Source organism: Dermacentor albipictus, chromosome 2, assembly GCF_038994185.2.
Source record: "Dermacentor albipictus isolate Rhodes 1998 colony chromosome 2, USDA_Dalb.pri_finalv2, whole genome shotgun sequence".
In the NCBI taxonomy this organism is placed as follows: Eukaryota; Metazoa; Arthropoda; class Arachnida; order Ixodida; family Ixodidae; genus Dermacentor; species Dermacentor albipictus.
The window spans coordinates 73,119,367-73,139,022 of record NC_091822.1 but is presented as its reverse complement, the minus strand read 5'-3'; the positions used below and the strand labels follow the sequence as shown (position 1 = coordinate 73,139,022).

Genomic DNA, 19,656 nt, shown 5'->3' with positions numbered 1-19,656 from the left:
GATAATGTTTGGATAGTAGTTATTCTCAAGGTAGATGCGCCATGATTCTTGTTTTTTTTTTGTTAATATTTTTGTGCCGGTGCTTCGAGAAAGAATGCTTTTTGTCGGGGCTCAGCTTTAGTTTGTCAAGTGAACGCTTTTCCTGTCGTTTTCTCGCCTCGTCGGCTTCCTTGCGCTATTAAAGCAATTATGCGTTCGTATAGTAAACTTCCGCCTTCTCGGCGCTTGTCGTGACTCTCGACTCCCTCGAACGTACCGATTGTTAAGCGGAGGCGAGGGGAAAAGCAATGCCAGAGCGGGGAACTTTCCATTGGCGTATGCACACACTCTCCCGCGCTAAACCGCGAATATGTGCGTGTGCATAGACGTTAAATTATATACCGAAGGTGGCTTCGAGACATGTGGTTGTTCAATCATGCTACAGAGTTTTCGTTCGAGCTGTCGTCTTTCAGGGGGCGGAAACAAAGACGCCCGTAGAGGCGCACCAAAGAAAAAATATTAAGTCGAGCTGTGGATTGAAAGATTAGGCTTCTGCTACTAAGAATTAGTTATCGCGGAACAGAGCTTTCGTAAGCGAGAAATTGACGAAAATGAATAAATCGCAATGGCTCCGCCTATTTCGCACTATGCTACGCCCACAGTTTCATACAATTACTAATGGGAACTGTGGCGCTGGTGTCTACAGGAGCTGCGTGAGTTCAGCCAGCGTGGGAATGACGGGCAGCACTTAGGTTTGCCTAAACTTCGTCCTTCTGGCTTTAAGTGACCACGTGACTTTGCAAGGTGATCATTCTTGAGAGCGTATACTGCGTTACTAATGATGAAATAAAGATTAAAGTTATCTGATGGAAGGATTCGAACACAAGGACCTCTAGCACAGAAGCTCGATATTGAAACCATTGCGCCATATGGACGCGTCGACAAGCGAAACTACTGAAATTACCAGCGGTTATGCGTGCTTACGGAGTTTTATTGTTTTGTGCATTAAACAAAAGTATAGATTGCTTTGAAATTTTGTCCAGTTTAGGTCTAGATAAAGCCTAATAAACGCATGAAGATCAGACAAAATCGTCTGCTACCCGTCACTCCCATGGGGGTTGAAAAATCGCCGCGTCATATTTCCCTCTATAGTTATTGTAGTAGGAAACATAGGTATGCCCTCATGCGACGTTAGCGCTGCCCGATTCACAAAGAGTGGCAGCGAGGGACATCACGTGAAGATCACGTCGTTTGGGCGCCGACCATTCAAATTGAGGTGTAGTAGCGAGACCTTCGGCGGCCATTTTCTACGTGACAGATTCATGCATTGGCACAAAGAAATCGATGACAGACTTTTACTGTGCGAGTGATCTATCCGATTCCAACTCGAGCACCGTGTCCTCTTACAGTTAAGGACAGGAACTGGGCGATTATTGCCAACTGAATCATTTCGGGAAGTTGAAGTTGGCGCTCTGTCCCGTGAGTTTCATTAGGTCGGTGATCTTTTTTTGCGCCGCTTTAGCTCATCTTAGCCTTATTCCACTGTGTTCTCCCTTGCGTGAGTTGGTTTACGAGCTGAGTTTCTCGGCACGAACATAGTTGTCCGCAATCCGTTCACCATGTGCCCCATCTCGCATGTTGTGTGTCTAATCCGAATGTCCGTTTTGTGCTTGTCCTCTCTCTGACCGACAGGCGTTGGGCTGGCGTGGCGCAAGCTGGGCCAGACGTCCAAGCCCACGGTGGAGATCAAGGTCGAGGGCGACGACTGGTCCATCAAGACGCACACCCTTATGAAGACGACCGACCTCAAGTTCACGCTGGGCAAGGAGTTCGACGAGGACCGCATGGATGGCTCCAAGGTCAAGGTAAGGCATGGGCACACGCGGAAGCGGGCCTGTCTTTTCATCGGACCGCGTGCGAGCTAATTTCGACCTTGTCATTTCTCTACTCTACACCTTCTTGAAGAAATGTGCGCTACAAAGACGCGGACTAAGAGCGCTTGTCCGTTGTACATGTTCTTCTCTTAGTCCGCTTCTTTGTAGGCTAATTTCTTCAAGTGTGTTAAACCAACTCGGCCGCATCAAGCTTCTGCTGCTTCGCATTACTAAAGTTTCGAGGGACGGATTCGTTTGCTTTTCTTATACGGGTGTCAAATGGCGGACTTTTGATCGCGATCAAGCCCGATCCGGGTCTAATTTCTCGGTCGTGATTGGCTCCTTTTCGCACAGCCAATCGCAGTCGAAAATTGTGTACGTGTGACACCGGTATCGGAATTTTGAACTGACGGCGAATTCTTTTAACTGCCTAAGCGTTCTCGTGGGCCGATCCGAAAGGTGGTGCAATCTAACGCAGCGGTAGAAAATTTGTAGGACGCTTAAACTTCGCCTTTAAGAGCGGAACGCAATAGCATTCAACGATCCCCGACTGCTTCTCGCACTTCCCGGAGACTGCAGCTTATGTAACCGCAATGTTTACCGGGACACATTGGCTGCGACCGCAGTGCACGATAGCGTGCTTTCTGGTTGAAACGCGGCTTTTTGCTTGGGCCGCAATGAGGCGGAGGCGAGCGCTTTAATTTGGATCGGGCGCGTGGCTTCATGGCCTTCGAGACTTGCGCGTGCCGGCGCGCGCAGACTTCGGAGGCCGTGACCGCTCCATTAATAGTAGAAATGCCGAAAAAGGGTTCTAATAGTAGAAACGCCGAAAAAGGGTTCTAATAGTAGAAACGCCGAAAAAGGGTTCTAATAGTAGAAACGCCGAAAAAGGGTTCTAATAGTAGAAACGCCGAAAAAGGGTTCTAATAGTAGAAACGCCGAAAAAGGGTACTAATAGTAGAAACGCCGAAAAAGGGTTCTAATAGTAGAAACGCCGAAAAAGGGTTCTAATAATAGAAACGTCGAAAAAGGGTTCTAATAGTAGTAACGCCGAAAAAAAAGGTTTTAATAGTAGAAACGCAAAAAAGGGGGTTTGTTTTGAGTTTCCGCGTAATGTAATTGTTTTCCCGTATATTCAAATTACAGTCCGACGCTATCATGTCTGCAGGTTGTGTGCAAGTCGTAGTTTACGATTTGTCTGACGCATTTTACTTGGAAAAAGGCGGTCGCACCACAGGTGAGCCCCGAGTCCATGGGAAAGCTTAACAGCGCTGTTCTTATTCAGTCGCGTGTGTCAGTATTTCTGGACCCGAGTGCGGAGACGCGGGGGAGGGGGGGGGGGGACACAGGCTGCTTCCGGGTCTCTTGCATGCGTTGCGTTATTTATATATAACGCTCCCCCAAACCACCGTGCCGATTCACGACTAGTCAGCGACGCTGTTTACGCCGTCTGCTTTAAATTGACACCTGCAGTGTCTGTCTGCTTGCGGGTGCGCCTGCAGCTGGATTGTATAAGTGCAATAATCGGTAGCCGAGCCGAGCTCGTGGATTTAAATTGATCGTAAACGCATCTCTGAATGCGGACACCTGTCTAGCTGGATCTGATGCTCATGTGAATATTATATATATAATTATATAACATATAATATATATTATAAAATATATAATATATATTGTACAATTATATATTTTTGTGTTGCGCCTAGATTATATGGTACTAATATAACTGTATTGTCGCTTCCCTCAATTCATCCTTCGTCATCGTGTCGTATATGCGGCTTCTTGACAGCGCTGCCTGTAGGGAGTGTCGATTTGCGGTACCCTGTCGCTTCTTCCGATCGCGTAAGACCGTGCATTCCTTCGCTGTTGACATCGCCTTGCGACCGGAGGCGTTGCCTTATTTTTGGCGGAAACGACGGTTGCCCGATGGCGTGTTCTTATGACAGCAATTTCTCCATAGCCTGCTCATGCGTGCGCTTCGTCGCCCGAAGGCACCATATGTATACTCATGCGGTATGTAACGGCTGCGGAGGCGTGGCGTCCAAATTTGGCGCGAGCGCTATAGGCAGGTTGCGAACGTAGTTCCCGCGCCTACAAGGGCGCCCCTCGCGGCGGCGAGCGCGGAACTGGCAGGATACGATCGGCCCGCTTGCGTTCGGAAAGCCTGTCTGCGCATTGTTTCGCGCGTAGCTGTTGCCTTTTCTGAGCAATGGCGAAGTGCAACACGAGCTGTTGCGTAGTGTGCTGAAACAGCACGTACACAAACTCACGAGAAACGAAGTTTTACAGGTTTCCAAGCCGACCGTATGACGGTACACCTGCAGTGTGTACCAGGATATGCAGCAAACAAAGTAGTTTGTTTCCACACTGTGTTTGCGATCGGAGAGACAGGGCGTGTAGCGATTCGAAAGCCGCCATCAGGGCATTCCAGAAAGGCCGGGTAGCCCGGCAGGTAGTTCAAATTCTGAAAGGCGCCAAACACGGCAACACCTCCATGCACTCGATTTTTTGGTTCCCTGCACACGTCGGGGCGATTGAGGGGGTTCCTCTGAACCTCAACGAGTCTGCCCACGAGGCTGCGCGTGGTTTTACCGACCGCGCTGCCCTCGGGTCGGGCGACTCTCTCCCCGGACACCGAGACGCTCCTCTCACACACAACGAAATAACTAAATTCTTCTACTTAGAGAGAAGGGTTTTCCCCCCGCCTCACTCCAAGTTAAGCAGGCCGCAGGCGGTCACACTAAGACTTCTGCAAACGAACTCGTACCCAAATCCGGCGTCCCTTAATAGCATATATCCAGAGATTTATACCAATTGTTCTTGCGTGGCCTGTGGTGAGGTAGCTACGTTGCCTCATATGCTCTGGGAGTGCGGGTCGCTGGGCCCGAAGTTCACCAAGGAAGAGTGGGACGCCCTCCTGCGAAGTCCCGTTTTTGAGGATCAAATCCTGGCCGTCCAGCGCGCCCGCGATCGGGCCGGCAGACTAGATCTGTCAGTCCCGTCGTGGGATTAGTCAGGTGCGCGTTTTATCGCGCTTTGCTGGACCAAATAAAAGTTTATTCACTCACTCCACACTGTACCGCAATAAAGCAGTGGAACTCTTTCCCAATCCTCTCCCATTCAAAGAGTGCTAGGGCTTGCTGAGAGATTTGAGGAGGGGTTGCAGCTGTTTGAGCTGGAACCACTCCCTTCTGCGCCCAGCATATCAACTAAGGGGCAGTTGAGATCACAAAAATTTTTGACGGCGTGGTCTATTGGAACCTTCTTTGCACGCACTGGAAAATCGCAACATAAAAGTATCGCACTTCCAGTAACTTGGGCGAAAATATTTTCCCAGCGTAGTCTAACACAACTGGTAAGCTCCTCCCCTTTTATTGTGTTTGGGGAGAGCAACGTTAGAATACCTCTGGTAGGTCTTACGAGTCGTTCGTACGCCCCACCTTCTTGGAAGAGATGTTTTGGATTCGTATTTGCCGTCCTGTATGTACAGGGAAACTACCGCGGCGTCCTTGCACTTCCCTGCTATGCCAGCACGGCAATCGCAGCTCCCCGCTAGGATTTGTCTGCTGTCGCTGATCTTCAAGAATCAATGTCGCCTACAATTTCATGCGTCCACACCGTAGATAACGAAGTAACTTACGCTGAGCTTCACGCATCTCGCTGGTGCGTTATTTTTCGTTTGCGGAATACACCTAGCAGTCACTTCCGATCAGTGCGAGTTCAACACTTCCCTCACATCGTAGACGTGCCCCACTTCAAATAGACGACTTCCTTTCTCTAAATTCTTTTCACGAAAAAAGCTATGAAGATCTTGTAATTCCCGAAACCCGGATAAATTAATATCGGCACGCTGTTTCGCGCCATCGCTACCGTTTCACAGGACGCTAAACACGCAGCGCGGGCTGCTGACGCCGCGAGTAATCCTACCACATTCGCCCAACTATTCGTCAGATGGCGCTAGGGGTCGGAAAGACAGGGCGCCGCCTAGCACTTGTGACGGAGGTTGCGGCGTGGCCAGTGGCGTAGCAACAGGGGGGCCGGGGGGCCGTGGGCCCCGGGTGCAAGGGGCCAGTGAGGGGGGGGGGGGGGGTGTCATATACGTCTGAAGACACCCCTCATTCCGCCGGCTACACACGGGAAGGGGGTGACAAAAGACCTATGGGCCCCGGTTGCCAGACGACCTAGCTACGCCACTGGGCGTGGCGTTGGTATTTCTATGTGCTAATTACAGTTAATTTACCGTACGGGGCCGTGGCTGTGTGATAACAGCTTAGGCGCAAATGGGCCTCGCCTGCGTCGTGTCGCTCCAAGTGAGCGCGCGATGTGCAAAGAAAGCTGTTTTACGACCGCTTGCGTCATTTCGACACGAGTGTCATTTGGCGCCGTGCAGCAGTTACAAGGTGTTGGCGTGGGGCAGAGGCTTTGAACGTGGATCGTTGATTTAGGTAGACCCTCTGCGTTCTTCCATGCCCAGGTTGTGTATGTTCCGTGAGTAAGTGTCGCAGGAGACAAACGATCAAACATTTGTCACTCCAGATTCATCGGGAGTCGCAGCGCGTCAAACGTTCAGGGATGCTCGGGGGTGTTTCGTCGTGTTGTTGATTCGGCTTCGTGGGCCATTGAGGCTTGAGGCCACGCCGAAGAGGAGCTCACCCAGGACGGAAACCTCGCGAAGAGCGAAATGGCAGATGCTTGCTTGATCAAGTTCTCGAACCAGCGCGGGGATTTTTTTTTTTTTCGCACAGTGTACTCGAGTCTAGTTGCTTGTCAGTAAAGAATTTCAGACGAACCGTTGACTGAACGTAGCAAGTTTGGACAACGTATAGCCTGCGCCGAAATCGGTGAAGTACGAGGAGATACCTCGAAGACCGTGACGTCCGTATGCCAAAGAAAGAAAATAACAAATTAACTAGGGGGTGCAGTTCGACATTCGATTTCTCCGCTAGTAATCGATATTTTTTTTTTTCTGCTGCCAGTGAACGCCGATTTTCGAACGAATGCTTTGCCAATCTAAATAGACGTAGTGTCGTGGCCATCTAAACTGACGACGGATGGGCTTCTGTAGAAAAGGGACGTGTTAAAGCGCCTCTCGTCTGTCCAATTTTTCGTCGGATCCCCATGTCGTCGGTATGTGGCCGGCCTTTTGTGCACGCGCGTCACCACTCCCGGCTCTCTTCGTTACCAGCGCCACCACGCTCATCCGATGTCGTCATCCCCCCTCTCGACCACGTGGTGTCATTACTCATCGAGCCCTTTGTCCAGCGCCTCGAGCCATATACCGGCGCGCCCCGTCTGCCCGAGGCGCACACAATGGGTGCACCCCGTATTGTGTCTCAACGTTGGTCTTTGAAAAACTCAATCTCCGAGCTCAGACTCGCGGCGTCGTCGATTGTGTGCGTGTGGTTCGGGTGGTCGGTTGGTCCGTGTGCGCAGTCTTTCTCAAGAAGACGCGTACAATGGCGCGGCCGGAATATCCTTCGAGCTTTTCCTTTTTGTCTCTTTATTTCTTTTCGAACGCGCTTCCGCTCCATTCTGTCTCGCTTTCCAGAGCACTCGGTGGTGTTGCGGGGTGTGGACCCGGTCTCCGACTTGCGGTTGTTCGATGGGAGCTGATCCTCCGATGCTTGTGGAAATCTACCCGCCACTGTTCGTTGCCCCCCCTGCGGGCGCGACCTCGAGCGATAAGTAGAGGACGCCTCGGTGGGCGTTTCTTTTCGCTTTTGTCGAGCCCCTCCCCCCCCCCCCCCCTCTTCCCGCCGCGACTATCTTGTTCCGGGAGCAGCGGCGAAGATGCCAACGCGAGGCTCTCGCTCGAAGCGCGTGCTCGGGGCGGTCGGCGACGGGATCGAGTGTTCGCGCGTGCGCTTGTACGAACAGTTGGGTCGGTGTGTGTGCCTACTGCGAGGTGCACTTTTTCCGAGAACAGGATCCGCCGATTCTCACTGCCTGCGTCGGTGGGCGTCTTCGGTTCCACTTATCAGGTCCATACTTGACGGGCGTACCTACGGCAGCTGTGACAAGACACTCGTCGTTACGGCCTCGATACTGCGATTCTGGAGTGTCCGAGTGTCCTTCTCAGACACTTCTCACTGTCGTGATAACGGTGGTAATATCTTAACACTTCGGTATTCAGTGAAAGGCGCCCCAGCTTTTTTGTACGTGCGTCACTGTAATCAGCCGTCGCGTGGCCTACTTAGGGTGTTGAGTATGGCTTCAGACCGACCGGATAATGGAACTTCCGCGAGTTTCGATTGCGATACCGTCAGTTGCGATGGTCGTTGCGCCAGTTGGCCTTGTCACGTTATTCTTGTCAACCTCCCTGCCGTCTATAGACTTATCTCTTACCGTCCTCCACTTCAGTTGCATTGTTATAGCATAGGGGCGATTCCTAGAGGGTTTAGCTGCGTGATGTATGATGGCACCTCTGTGGCGGGATCTTGACTAGCTCATGTATGGACGGTCCTTTCTCTCAATTTCGTTTGTAAAGTAAACCCGTGTGTTGTGGCCTGTCATTTTTTTTCTTCCTCGTACTTGGCGGGTTTGGCTGTATCGTGCGTGTCTGCGTAGTGCTCGTTGTTTGTCGCCGTGCTGCTGGGGCACCTGGCGCATTTGTAAATGAACTTATTACTTGAAGGGTGGAGGGACATTTGTCAATCACATCATGTTATTTATTTATTTATTTATTGCTCGAATGAGCCTCTGTTACGTTTCTTGCTCGTCACTGACTTTTGGAATCGCTGGTGCCGACGCTCGTTCGTTGGTCGATGTAGCTCCGTGCTCATTCTCCAGAAGTGTGGGGTTACGGACGCCCGACTGGACCGGTGACGCGCGTTCTCCTCAGTTTTGCATTCCTCTACGGGATGACCAGTGACGGTAACGCTGACAACAGGTGGTGCAATCTGTTCGGTCACTCTCCTTCCGCTGATTTAGCCAATCAACCAAACACTTGACAGAAGGGCTTCATCTGCCCGCCACCTCTCCCACGAACTCGTTTTTCTTTTCTTTCGTTTTTTTCCGTCCACATCTTCAGCGTGCATAAGCCTATTTCGCGGTATCCCTGATCGCAAGAGGAAAACAGTCGAGTCGCCGGCGAGACTTTTCCGAAAAAATAAAAAGATGACTGCGCGCTTACGCCGCATACGCATATGCGGCGTTTCATCCCCCCCCCCTTTCTTTTGTTTCAACTTCCTCCGTCTTCGGTAGTCGTTTGCCTCGCCTCGTTTCGCATCGTTATCCGCACGCGTTGTTCGTTGCCTCGCCTCTTTGTTTGCGGCGTTTTACCTGACGCATACCTCGCCGTCGAGGCCAAATGCAGTGTAGTCGGAGCCTTCCGGTGTCAACCTTGCACAACCTGCCCTTGCGAAGCGTTGTTTCCATTAAAAGCTGCAGGTAAATCATATACGGCCGGCGTCATGGATCTGTGAACGGCGATAACCGTTAGTTGCAGCATCTTTGTCGCCAGCGCAGTGCTTCGGGGTTTAGTGCATGTTATGTCGTTAAAAATGTGTGTGGCCAAATATAGTCCGATAGGCGCGTACGGTCGGTCACGCTTTTTATCTTTATGACGAGAAAAACAAGAATACTGTTACCGCTGCTTTGCTTTCGCCTGAACGTCGGAGCAAGGCCTCATTTTACCTCTGCCGTGGTGGCTCGGTGGCTAATGGCGTTCCGCTGATGAGTGCGAAGTTGCGGGTTCTGTTTACGTTTTAATAAGGGTGGCTGTTTTGGCTAGTTTTTTTTTATGCGAAGCATATTACGAGAGCTCAACCCAGCTCCATAGGCGCGGCGGTGTCGCCTTCAATACCACGTGACATCGTGACGTCACGACAGAGGAGAAACGGGGCTCCAACTCGCGCCGTCGCGGCGGTATATAAGCAGCTGCGCTTGCCTCTGCTAGACACTCACGAGGTGAGATGCCTCCTGGAGACAGAGCTGCTCGTTGGAATGAGAAGCGAAGGTTGCGGCGTGCTGCAGAGACTGTTTCTAGGTGACTTTGCTACGGCGCAGCGACTACGCGCCCCGCATCGGACGCGGTGAGCGTCGAGCAACGCAGCGTTCGGCGCGACAACGAAATGTGCGCCTGAGCAAGCGCCGCACGCCTGAGCCGACGCCGACGACACCGGCTTTTCTGCGACACGAGCTCCTTAACGCTGTCGCGTTAAAATAAAGGCTAGTATGCTTCGCATCCTGGGCTTAACCTTAGCTAAACCACAGCCATTTTTTTTTCTTTTCCATAATGTTCAGTTGCGCAGCGCGAAGCAGGACAGACACAAAAAAGACGAGGAAGAGCGCTTGTTGCCAACCGAAATTTTATTGTTTGGTGCAAAGGTGTATATACAAAAACGGGAAAAGAAAGCAGGACGCGAAAGTGCCACATAACAGATACCATCCCCGCCCACTGTTCACGCCCACTTTGTCTAGAAATGCCAACATGATGAGTAGGCCAGGAATGGCTTACCTTTATGCATGGGTCTCCCCTAATTAACGTGCCGTGCTGGCTGGTTCAACAGTGATATGCGGACCCAATATATATATATATATATATATATATATATATATATATATATATATATATATATATATATATATATATATATATATATATACACACATTCTGTTCGTATGCGGCCGCATTCCGATGAGCCGGAATGTAGAACGAAGTGCTCCGACACTGCGCGAGTTAAGTAACAGCGCGTGGTCGAGGTTGAGACCCGGAGCCCCCCGCTGTGCGGCGTCCCTAGATTAACTAAAGGCGTACTGACATATTTTGGACACTTTTATTTTGCCTTAAATGGAGGTCCAGGACCACCTCTACACCCTAGGGAAAAAAAAAATCCTAACGGGTCTCGGGGCGCCCTAAATAGTTTTGCAACACCTTGCGGTGCCGTGACGTTATGCCGCAGAAGGTGGTAACCTGGTAGGAGCAGGACCGTTGTGACGTTTTCGACACTCACTCCGGCTCCGCTTTTACTCGCCGAGGGATTGCGATGTGGTGGACGTCACGAGGTGCCTTGGACGAAGCCGAGTTCGCTTTTCTTCCTTCTTTGCAAGCGACGCAGTTAACGGCGCCAGGTGTTTAATGTAAGAAGCAGGAACAATAAATGCGATTTTCCCGCGATATTTGAACAATAGGTGCGCGATTAACGCGAAACATTTTATTTTATGTCGAGATGAAAGCGCAGGGTTTCCGTCACAGTATGACTGGCGCACTTTCGGTTTCGATCACGCGGTGGGCTTTATTTTTTCTTCGTTTGTACGCTGGCGACGCCCAGCGGAGCGGAAAGCGATACGCTCTGTACGCCCCAGCGTTAGCTCCGTGGCATATATCTATACCTGGGTTTTCGGCAAATACAGTGGCGCCATCGTCTGAGCCCGGTTTCGTGCCCGAATTTTTCCGCATACCGACCCGTTCCCGGGCCATCATCCGGTGGCCACACGTCGGGCTCCGGTCCCCCATAGGTCTGTGCCTTGCCGAAGCGCCGTACCGTCGAAAACGAGGAAAAATATAAAAGCTTCGCAGGTGTATGCAGATCCGAGCAACTCGTGTATACCAAGTAGGATTGCTACTAGTATTAGCAAGAGGACTAGCAGTTGCGAGGCGCCGATATGCAAATTCGAGCAGCTGGTACATCGAACCTGTATACATCGTAAGGAGTTGACACGCTTCGGAAGTCCTATAGGTGTCTAGCTAGGCATTCCCCGCAGTCTATACCCCCGTGGCTTTTCAAACCCGCGCTTCCATATGTGTATATGTGTATACTGTAGTACTTCTATACTCTCGCACATTCGGCGGGCGCTTCTGTGCCCTGCAGTGCGCGTTCCGACTGCTTCGTTAAGACGTTGCTGGCCGACATCCGGTACCGACCCACCCGTTGCCATCCGCCGCAAAGAAAAAAAAAAGTGTTTTAGAACTTTGCTATACAATTTCGCTGGGAAGCATAAACGGGAAGGAAGGCATGAAATGCAGTTCTGCGAATCGAAGCTATGACGTAAGAAGCGCAAGATATCGCCGGTAATCTCGCGGGTTATCGTTGCCCGCGTGCGTCCCACGTTGGGTGAAATTGCGAAGTGTCTATTTATACTTTGACACGCGGTATGCCCGCGTGTTAGGTCGTAAAGTACGAGGGAGCCTGCGCGTCCATTGTTTGCAGCTATACGCTGCGCGAGAGACTTGTGCAACTTTTATGACCGCTGTAAGATCCGGCAAGGCGCATTTCTGTAGTTATCGCTGCGGCGCCGAATGCTGTACGTGCGCCCTTCCACCGCGCAAGCTCGTTCGCGGAACTCTCGGGTGCGAGTTATGTCACCGCACGCCTTGCTTTGTGGGATAAGGGAGCTGATAGACGGGTTGATGGATTGCTCGATTTTATTTCGTTCCCTCTTGTGGGCGCACAGCTGCACATTCCGCGTCACTTGAGCGACGAAACGGTTTGTGGCGCAGGCAGCTGTGTGAACAAAACTCCACCCATTCATCCACCCATTCATCCATCCATTCATCCATCCATCCATTCATTCATTCATCCATCCACCCATACATCTGTCTTTCAAATTTACGTATCTGCCTACCTTGCTGTGGAAAGCATATAACCGCCGACGGTAGTGGTGCTCATTAACATGCGTAAACGATGCATTCGCTGCAACTGAACCAATTAATCGTGCAGTTACCATTAGGGGACACAAGCCCCTCCAGCAAACACTTCATCGGCGTCACTCGCGTTGGCCACACGATGTTCACGCATCCTCATCTCGTACGGTAAGCCGTCACTGCGTAACAATGACGCGAGACTTATTTCAACGAGTTCATTCATAGTACGCTATTTGTAGTAGGAGCATGGAAGAGTATACGCCGGACTAGCGCAGCCATCGGTGGCAAGAGGACTAGTGTAGCACTGGGAAATGTCCCAATAGAATAGTCTAGCAGCAGCAGCAGTGAAGAGAGGGATGAGTGCTAGGGGGCAGGAGTTACACCAGAACAGTAAATTACTGTTAAATCCACTTGCGCGCACGCGCTCTCGAACGCACGCACTTGAGTGGACGGTCCGCTTTTTTTTTTTTTTTTTTTTTTTTTTTTTTGTCGTCGGAAGGCGTCGCTGTGCTCTCCGCTACGCGACTACTGATATACGACCCCTCCTTTGTCGGGCGTTGTGAAGGACGCATTTTCCTATCTGGCGGCGGAGGAAAAAAAAAAGTGAACGAGAGCGACGGCGCGTTGGTATCAAAAGAAAAAAAAAAAGAGGGGAGGGAGTAGCGATAGCGGAGTAGCGGTTTCCGGGCCTCCACGAACAATGGCCATTGTTAATTTTCCCGCCCGGTGGCACGTCTACCTGTGCTCGACGGCGACCTCTCCTGTGGATGCTCGTAATCTGTCACTGCCGCTCCGATTTCGCTGTGATATATTTCTTTTATCGTCTAGCTCCTTTAATTTCTAAGGAGATTTGGCGTACGTTAGAGTACATCGCTACTATCGTAATCGCCAGTACTTATTTCAGTTGCGCTTGCGGCACAAAGGCCTTTCCCAGCGATTTTCACTTATACCTGTTCTTGCATCAGCGGTTTTCGACTTGTACTCGCGAATTTCCCCAGTCTCATCGCGCCGCCCTCTTCTCAGCTGACATTGGCTCGTCCGTACTGCCAGTCTAACGGACTGTCGCTTATCTGGAGTGTCTACTAAATAGCAAAGATTACGTGGGCCGTTCGTTCAGGTTGTGCAGATTATTCCGTTTATTCGTGGGATATCTTAAGTAGGCAGTTGAACAGAGTTAGCGCGATAAGAGCACTGCACCTGCAGTGCAGTTTTTTCTTCTTGGTTGCAGATTAACTTTGCAAATGCTTACTTCGCTCGCAAGAGGCTTACATTGCAAGCTGCCCCGCGATAGGCGAGCGCTTGGCGTCGATAGCCTTACCTGGCGATCTTGTTTTTCGTTGCTTTCAACACTGCGGTTCCATTCGCACTTGGTGACGAGAATAGAAGGCGGAGGAATTCACTGTAGAGTTGAGCGTGTTCTACTAAAACTGGAAAACTGAAAAAAAAAAAGTACGCGAGATTTAGTTTCCCTAACTGCAAGCTTTAACCTGGACAAAGCCTCTACTCTCGACGGTAATGTGACACTCGTAATAAAAAGCACATATGGCTGCTATACTCGGGAAGGGTGCATATTTGAGGCTTCTGCACCAGGAAGTTCTGCTTCACATTAGATTGGCGGCGTGCGCTGAGGTCTCAACATGCGTCCGCTTGGAATTCTCACAGCGATGAAGTCGTTGTGATCAGCGCTGAAGTTAACTGACGTTAAAGGTTATTTGGTAATTGAGGCTCGCGCGGAAACCTGTAAATCACTTGAGGATTACTGCGCATGTATGTGGTCTAATAAATTCGATTGTCTGAAGTCTTTCTGCGTTGTCGCTGCTCATGGACCGAGACTTGATTCCTGATCTGTATTACCTGTGCAATGCTTGCGAATTTGTTCGATGACGACCCCGTTTTTTTTTTTTCTTCTCATCTTTACCTTCCGCAGTCTAAAGTGACGCTGGAGGATGGCAAGCTTATTCAGAAGCAGTCGGGCGACAAGGAGGTGACCATCGTCCGTGAGGTCAAGGACGGCCAGCTCCAAGTGGTAAGTCTTCTTTCGAACACGCCACCGACTCGTGCCTGTCGATAAGGCTCGCTGTAAGGAGGTGTACAAAAGTGTACAGATTATTGAAACCTTGTTAGGAAATTACCCTTTGACCGTACCAAAAGAAAAAGAAAGAAATCCAGTCTTACTGCGAAAAGCTTGGCAAGCCGGAAAGGACGCAAGAACTAAAATACACGTGGTGACGCCGCATTGAACTTCTCGCACCAGCGGGATGAGACGTCACGAATTTTTGACGTCGTCTGCCCTGGGGCCACTTACTTTCTATCGGTAAAGATGGGCGACATGGAATTTTAAAAGGCAGACTGAATTAAGCAGTTTCGAGAAGATTTACTGAACCACTGAGCTCGTGCTAGTGGGCGAGTTGGTTATGCATGATTACAACGAAGGCGCCAAATAAAACAACGGACGAAGGGAGGAGACACGAGACAACCACGTAGGCGCTACGTGGTTGTCTCGTGTCTCCTCCCTTCGTCCGTTGTTTTATTTGGTGCCTTCGTTGTACTCGTACTGAACCACGGTGCCCGGCAATGCCCCCTCCCCCCGCAAAAAAAGAAAGTTGACATCTGTGACGTCACACTGACAGACCAGCGCTTGGGTGTCGGCGCGAAATTCGAATACTGGAACTACCACTTGCGTTCTTTGTCCTGGCAATCGACCTGTTATCGAGAAATTAACGAACATTTAGTTTCTTTAGTCTTACCAGTGTATAAACTGATTTAGCGTTTCTTTTTAGGGTCTCGCCAAGTTTGTGTTAGTTGACTACGTTTCTCCAGTAGCAGAACAGCCGCTTTTACCGTGCGAGGCCGACTACATATGGCGTTGCGTTGCTGCGCTTCAATTCGCGGGTTCGATCCGTAACGCGGTGGCCGCATTTCAGTAGGGGGGGCCGAAACGCAATCTCGCTCCTGTTAGGTGCGCACTTAAAGAACCCCACGTGGTCGAAATGAATCCGGAGCTCTCACCACGACGCCGTGCTTCACCAGATCTTGGTTGTGGCACGTCCCTCCACAGATTTTAGCGTGAGCGTTAATAAATGCCTGTAAAACGCCAATGTAAGTATATGTGCCTTTACTGAAATATTAGTACGCACGAGTTTCCCGGTTTTGCCGTGGTTCGGCATTTTTCTGAGCGTGATTCCTATGGAGAACTTTCGCGTATGTATTTGCTCATTACCCCCCTAAAGCTCCACTCGGGACGCCCCCTCTACTTGAGGAAAAGCGCAAAAAAAAACACGAGGACAAGAGAAGGAAACGAAGACACGGTGCCTTCCTTCTCTTGTCCTCGCGTTTTTTGCGCTTTGCCTCAAAGTTATGCAGTACCAGCTAGCCCACCATGTCTGTTCTCTTGAGCCGCATCTACATCCCGTTTTTTCTTTCCCCTTCGCGAACAGACGTGCTCCTTGGATAACATCGTATCTGTCCGCAAGTACCTGAAGGAGTGAGCTCGGATCTCTTCGAGACACTTGGGCCGCCGGGCCCGCGCCTGGGGCGTGTGGTGAAACGAGGCAGTCCCGGGCCCACACGCGGTTCGTGCCGGACGACGGCGACGGGCTCTGTGGTTCCCAACTCCTCGCTGCTCGCGCTCCCGGGGTTGTGTGGTCTGCCGCGCGGCGTGCGGCGACGACGTGGGTTCCAGCTGGCGGGGGCCCCTCCCCAAAAACGAAGTCTTGTCTTCGAGCTTTGGATGGGCCTCCGCAGGCTTGTGTGCGTCTCGCCACGGGTTCCAAGTTGTCTTCTATTTTCTTTTTCCTTGCCCAAAGACAATCCGTGTGCTGCTTTCCAGCCTTGATTTTTTTTTTTTCATCTCCTCGTCTTGTGTTTCCTCCAACCCTGCGTAAAAGTTGATTTAAAGGATGCGCTTTTGTCATCAGTCAGCGACATTCGTGCGTAAAAGGCCCAAAAAGTGTTTTAAAAGTTTAAGTAAACCTTTCTTTTTTTTTTCCTTCTATACCTCGGGAATTAGCTGTTATTGTACCGTTCTGTTTATCCTTCGCGTCGGTCCACCCAGTGGATTCTTGTTCGCGTTCCTATATATATTCCTACCTTCCTTCCTCATTGTACCCGAAGAGATTTTTGTGCCGGGTTTTTTGAAGAGATCAAATAAATGGCTTTTTAAAAAATACTTTTGTCCTTTTCTTTATTTTTATAGAAAGCCTTCACCGTTTAGTTATCGCGTAGTGCTGTGCTGGCTTTGCCGGCTCGCGACACTCGCACAAACTGCAAGCAGCAAATAATTCAGCTTCCATGTGATGTCGCGGTATGCTCGAACGCTCTATACCACTTGACGAAGGAACAGCTGCAGCGGCGAATTCACCGCTCTGTCTTGGCTCGGTACCGCCGTCTGTCGGGCGCCATTTTACTCACCATGCACGCCACCCTTGGTGGGGTGCCGGAAGATTTGAATTGTGATAAAGTTATTCAGACCCTTCAGATGCAATTTTCTCGTAAACTAAGTCTTGGCACGGAACAAGCATTGTGAGGTTTCTCGAATGGTATATAAACAGGCCACATAAACTTAGTATTTGCCTTCAGTGTACCTTTAAGACAGCTAACTTAGAACTGGCAAACTAAGACAATGCAACCGCCCTGCGGTTTATATGCCCCTCGGCGTTTCTCGTGAAAGATATGGATGTCAGCATCGCCGAAAGATTTCGGAAATTGGTCACGCTAGCCGCTTAATTACTTCCGATACGTGTCGGTTCAGAGAAAACGAAAGCTTAATTCACCATTTATTGACTATCGATTACCGAAAGCGTACTCATCACAAATGACGCTGAATAAGAGAAATCAAGAGCCATGGTTGCCGCATGTTTGTCAAAGCTAAACGTAATCGTAGCGTTCGTAAGAGAAGAGCACACGTGCGTAGGGTGCTCCTCCGCTCCGCAGCAGTGGTTATACATCAGCCCAGAAGTCCAGCGGCCTTAGCTGTCCTCGCTCGGTTGACCAGGTTGAGCTGGTCCATCGAGTCGGAACTGGACAGTGCATTACGTACGTTAAGCTTGGAAAGGGGTTGGGGGGGGGGCGGAGCAGGGCAACGTATGCTGATTCTGTTCCCTCGGCAAGCTCCGTACGTTATTCACGTATGACGCTCGCGTAACGAAATTCGACAGGGAAACCTCTATACGTACGTGTGCGATTACCCGAGGGTATGCCATGTGATGTCGCTACCAGTTTGGTCACTGAAGGTGATGCGTGTTCTGATCTAAGAGCAGAAAGCCAAAATTACGCCCATGTCGCACGAAGGTTGGTCGTACTCCGGAGAAAATGTACGGTGCAGACGGTGGGAACGAACGTATGCGCGAGTTAGCCTGTACGTAGTCTCGTAGCACTAGCTGCCACGGGGTAATGAGTGCTGCAATGTTGACAATCATTCACGCTTTCCAGGCCTGCACTTGAGGCCTAATGTCAATTGGCCGACGCGTTACACCACAGGCGCTGGCGTGAAACGGGCGAATAACCGCACTCCTTGCGAGCGATCTCAAACTAACGGCGCTTGCGTCTCGTCTCATAACGACAGTTTGTTGAATAGGGAGAGCTGCTGCGCGATGCAGTTTCTCCCGCAGCTTCGAGGCACCGAGAACTTACAGCAGCGTTCTCGAACGACCCACGACCCTCCGTGCAAATCTCTTCTTCCACTCAACCGAGTTGCGCACAGCGCCACCCCTCGACTGAAAAGGACGCTACGCTTCTCTCGAGAATAGCCTTGGAGCGTCAGTCATAGAGCTGATATAATCAACTATGGCGTCAATGGAGAGCGGTGACCGCATACGTCAATGGGCGGCTGAGTAGAGCAGTGTTCTAGAGCATGGAGTTTTATTATGTCGATGTCGCTAAGACAGGAGGCGCAGAGGCCGCAGCGCACCCAGCAAGCTTCGTGCTGCCGTCGTCGTCACGGTGTACCATAGTGGCTATCTGGGCGTCGGGCCATCGTTGCCAACACACAAAGTCGCTCTCTTTGTGCGTACGCAAACGTGTCATGTCATCTGGCTGAACTTTGGCCAACGCTAGACGAAGCTATACTGCCAGCTATTGTTAGGTATGGCCGGACGCCAAAGGCCATATGTCATCCCCTTCCCCTCTCATGGTGGGGCACCGTGGGTGCTACGTCATACCCTTATTCTCTCATGTCCGGACCCCACGGCGCCGGAGAGGTCACTCACCCGACCCTCTCCCTGGATTCGTCGAAAAGAGGATCGACTTCTCCTTTCCGTGCTAGGTATTGCAGGAGGAGGGGCCTTCTCTCGGCGCCTGTCACGTGTCATCGACGGAAGCAAGATCCCGCCCACACGATTGTAGAGAGCCTATTTAAGGGGCTCCCAAATGAACTTTTGATATATACTTCATACTTCATTCTCTTCTTATTTTCTTTCAACTACCTTTGAATAAACAGTGCAAGTTTCGCACTAGCAAATCGTCGTCTCGCCCTTGCTTGGTTGCCATGGTCTACCGGATGCCTGCAGCTCGCCGACAACGCCACGCTACCCAATAAGGAAAGGTCGGTCGAGCTTCGAAAGGCAGGCGTCGCTACTTCTCGGCAGCAGTACGCTACGCTACCCTGTAGTACGCAAGAGACAGGTCGCTAGCAGTGGGATCGCCTACAAATGCAACAAACTGGTTGCTAGCGGTAGGATCGCCCTTGAGGTGCAACACTATGCGTACGTGGTATCTGCACAATTTATTTTGTATTGACTGTCCTCTTTTTCGCGCATTGCGATTTTTCCGTGTGCGCTTTCCCCTGAAAAGTAGAATGTCCCTGTGCCAGCGATGACCGATAATGGGAAAAGCTTTCGCTGTGTTCCAAAAGTGACACGGGAATATGCTCGGCCCGTCGACTGCAGTAACCTGCCTCGTTAAAGTTGCTGCGAGCCCGACCCGTTCTTAAGAACGAACATGCAGAGAAGTTGCGTAATGAATTGGGTTCAGCGCCCGTCGCGTCCAGAATTCCTCTCATGCGTGGCATTTGCCGATGACATTAGCTGCGTGCGATACGCCTTAGTCACAAGAAATGTGGTTGACTGTCTGTGTTTTCTGGCGCGATAACGCAGCTGCAGTGCACAGAGCAAAGCTTACATGGCACAATCGATGCCGAACCAGAACCAGTACGGATCTGGGTTTCTGCTTGCAAACACAAGAACCCCAATTCAGTTGACAGCTGTAGATTACGCCTCGCCA

General features: G+C 50.7%; 1 protein-coding gene across 1 annotated transcript in view; it reads left to right on the top strand.

Annotated features, from left to right (window-relative positions):
• The window catches only part of fabp (fatty acid binding protein), a 48,476-nt gene extending 31,870 nt beyond the window's left edge, over positions 1–16,606 (top strand). Inside the window, exons 2-4 of the mRNA XM_065439961.1 lie at positions 1,672–1,844; positions 14,366–14,464; positions 15,876–16,606. Coding sequence (XP_065296033.1) covers positions 1,672–1,844; positions 14,366–14,464; positions 15,876–15,926 — 323 coding nt within the window. The 3' untranslated portion in view covers positions 15,927–16,606. The remainder of the gene's footprint in view (positions 1–1,671; positions 1,845–14,365; positions 14,465–15,875) is intronic.
• Positions 16,607–19,656: the final 3,050 nt, after the last annotated feature.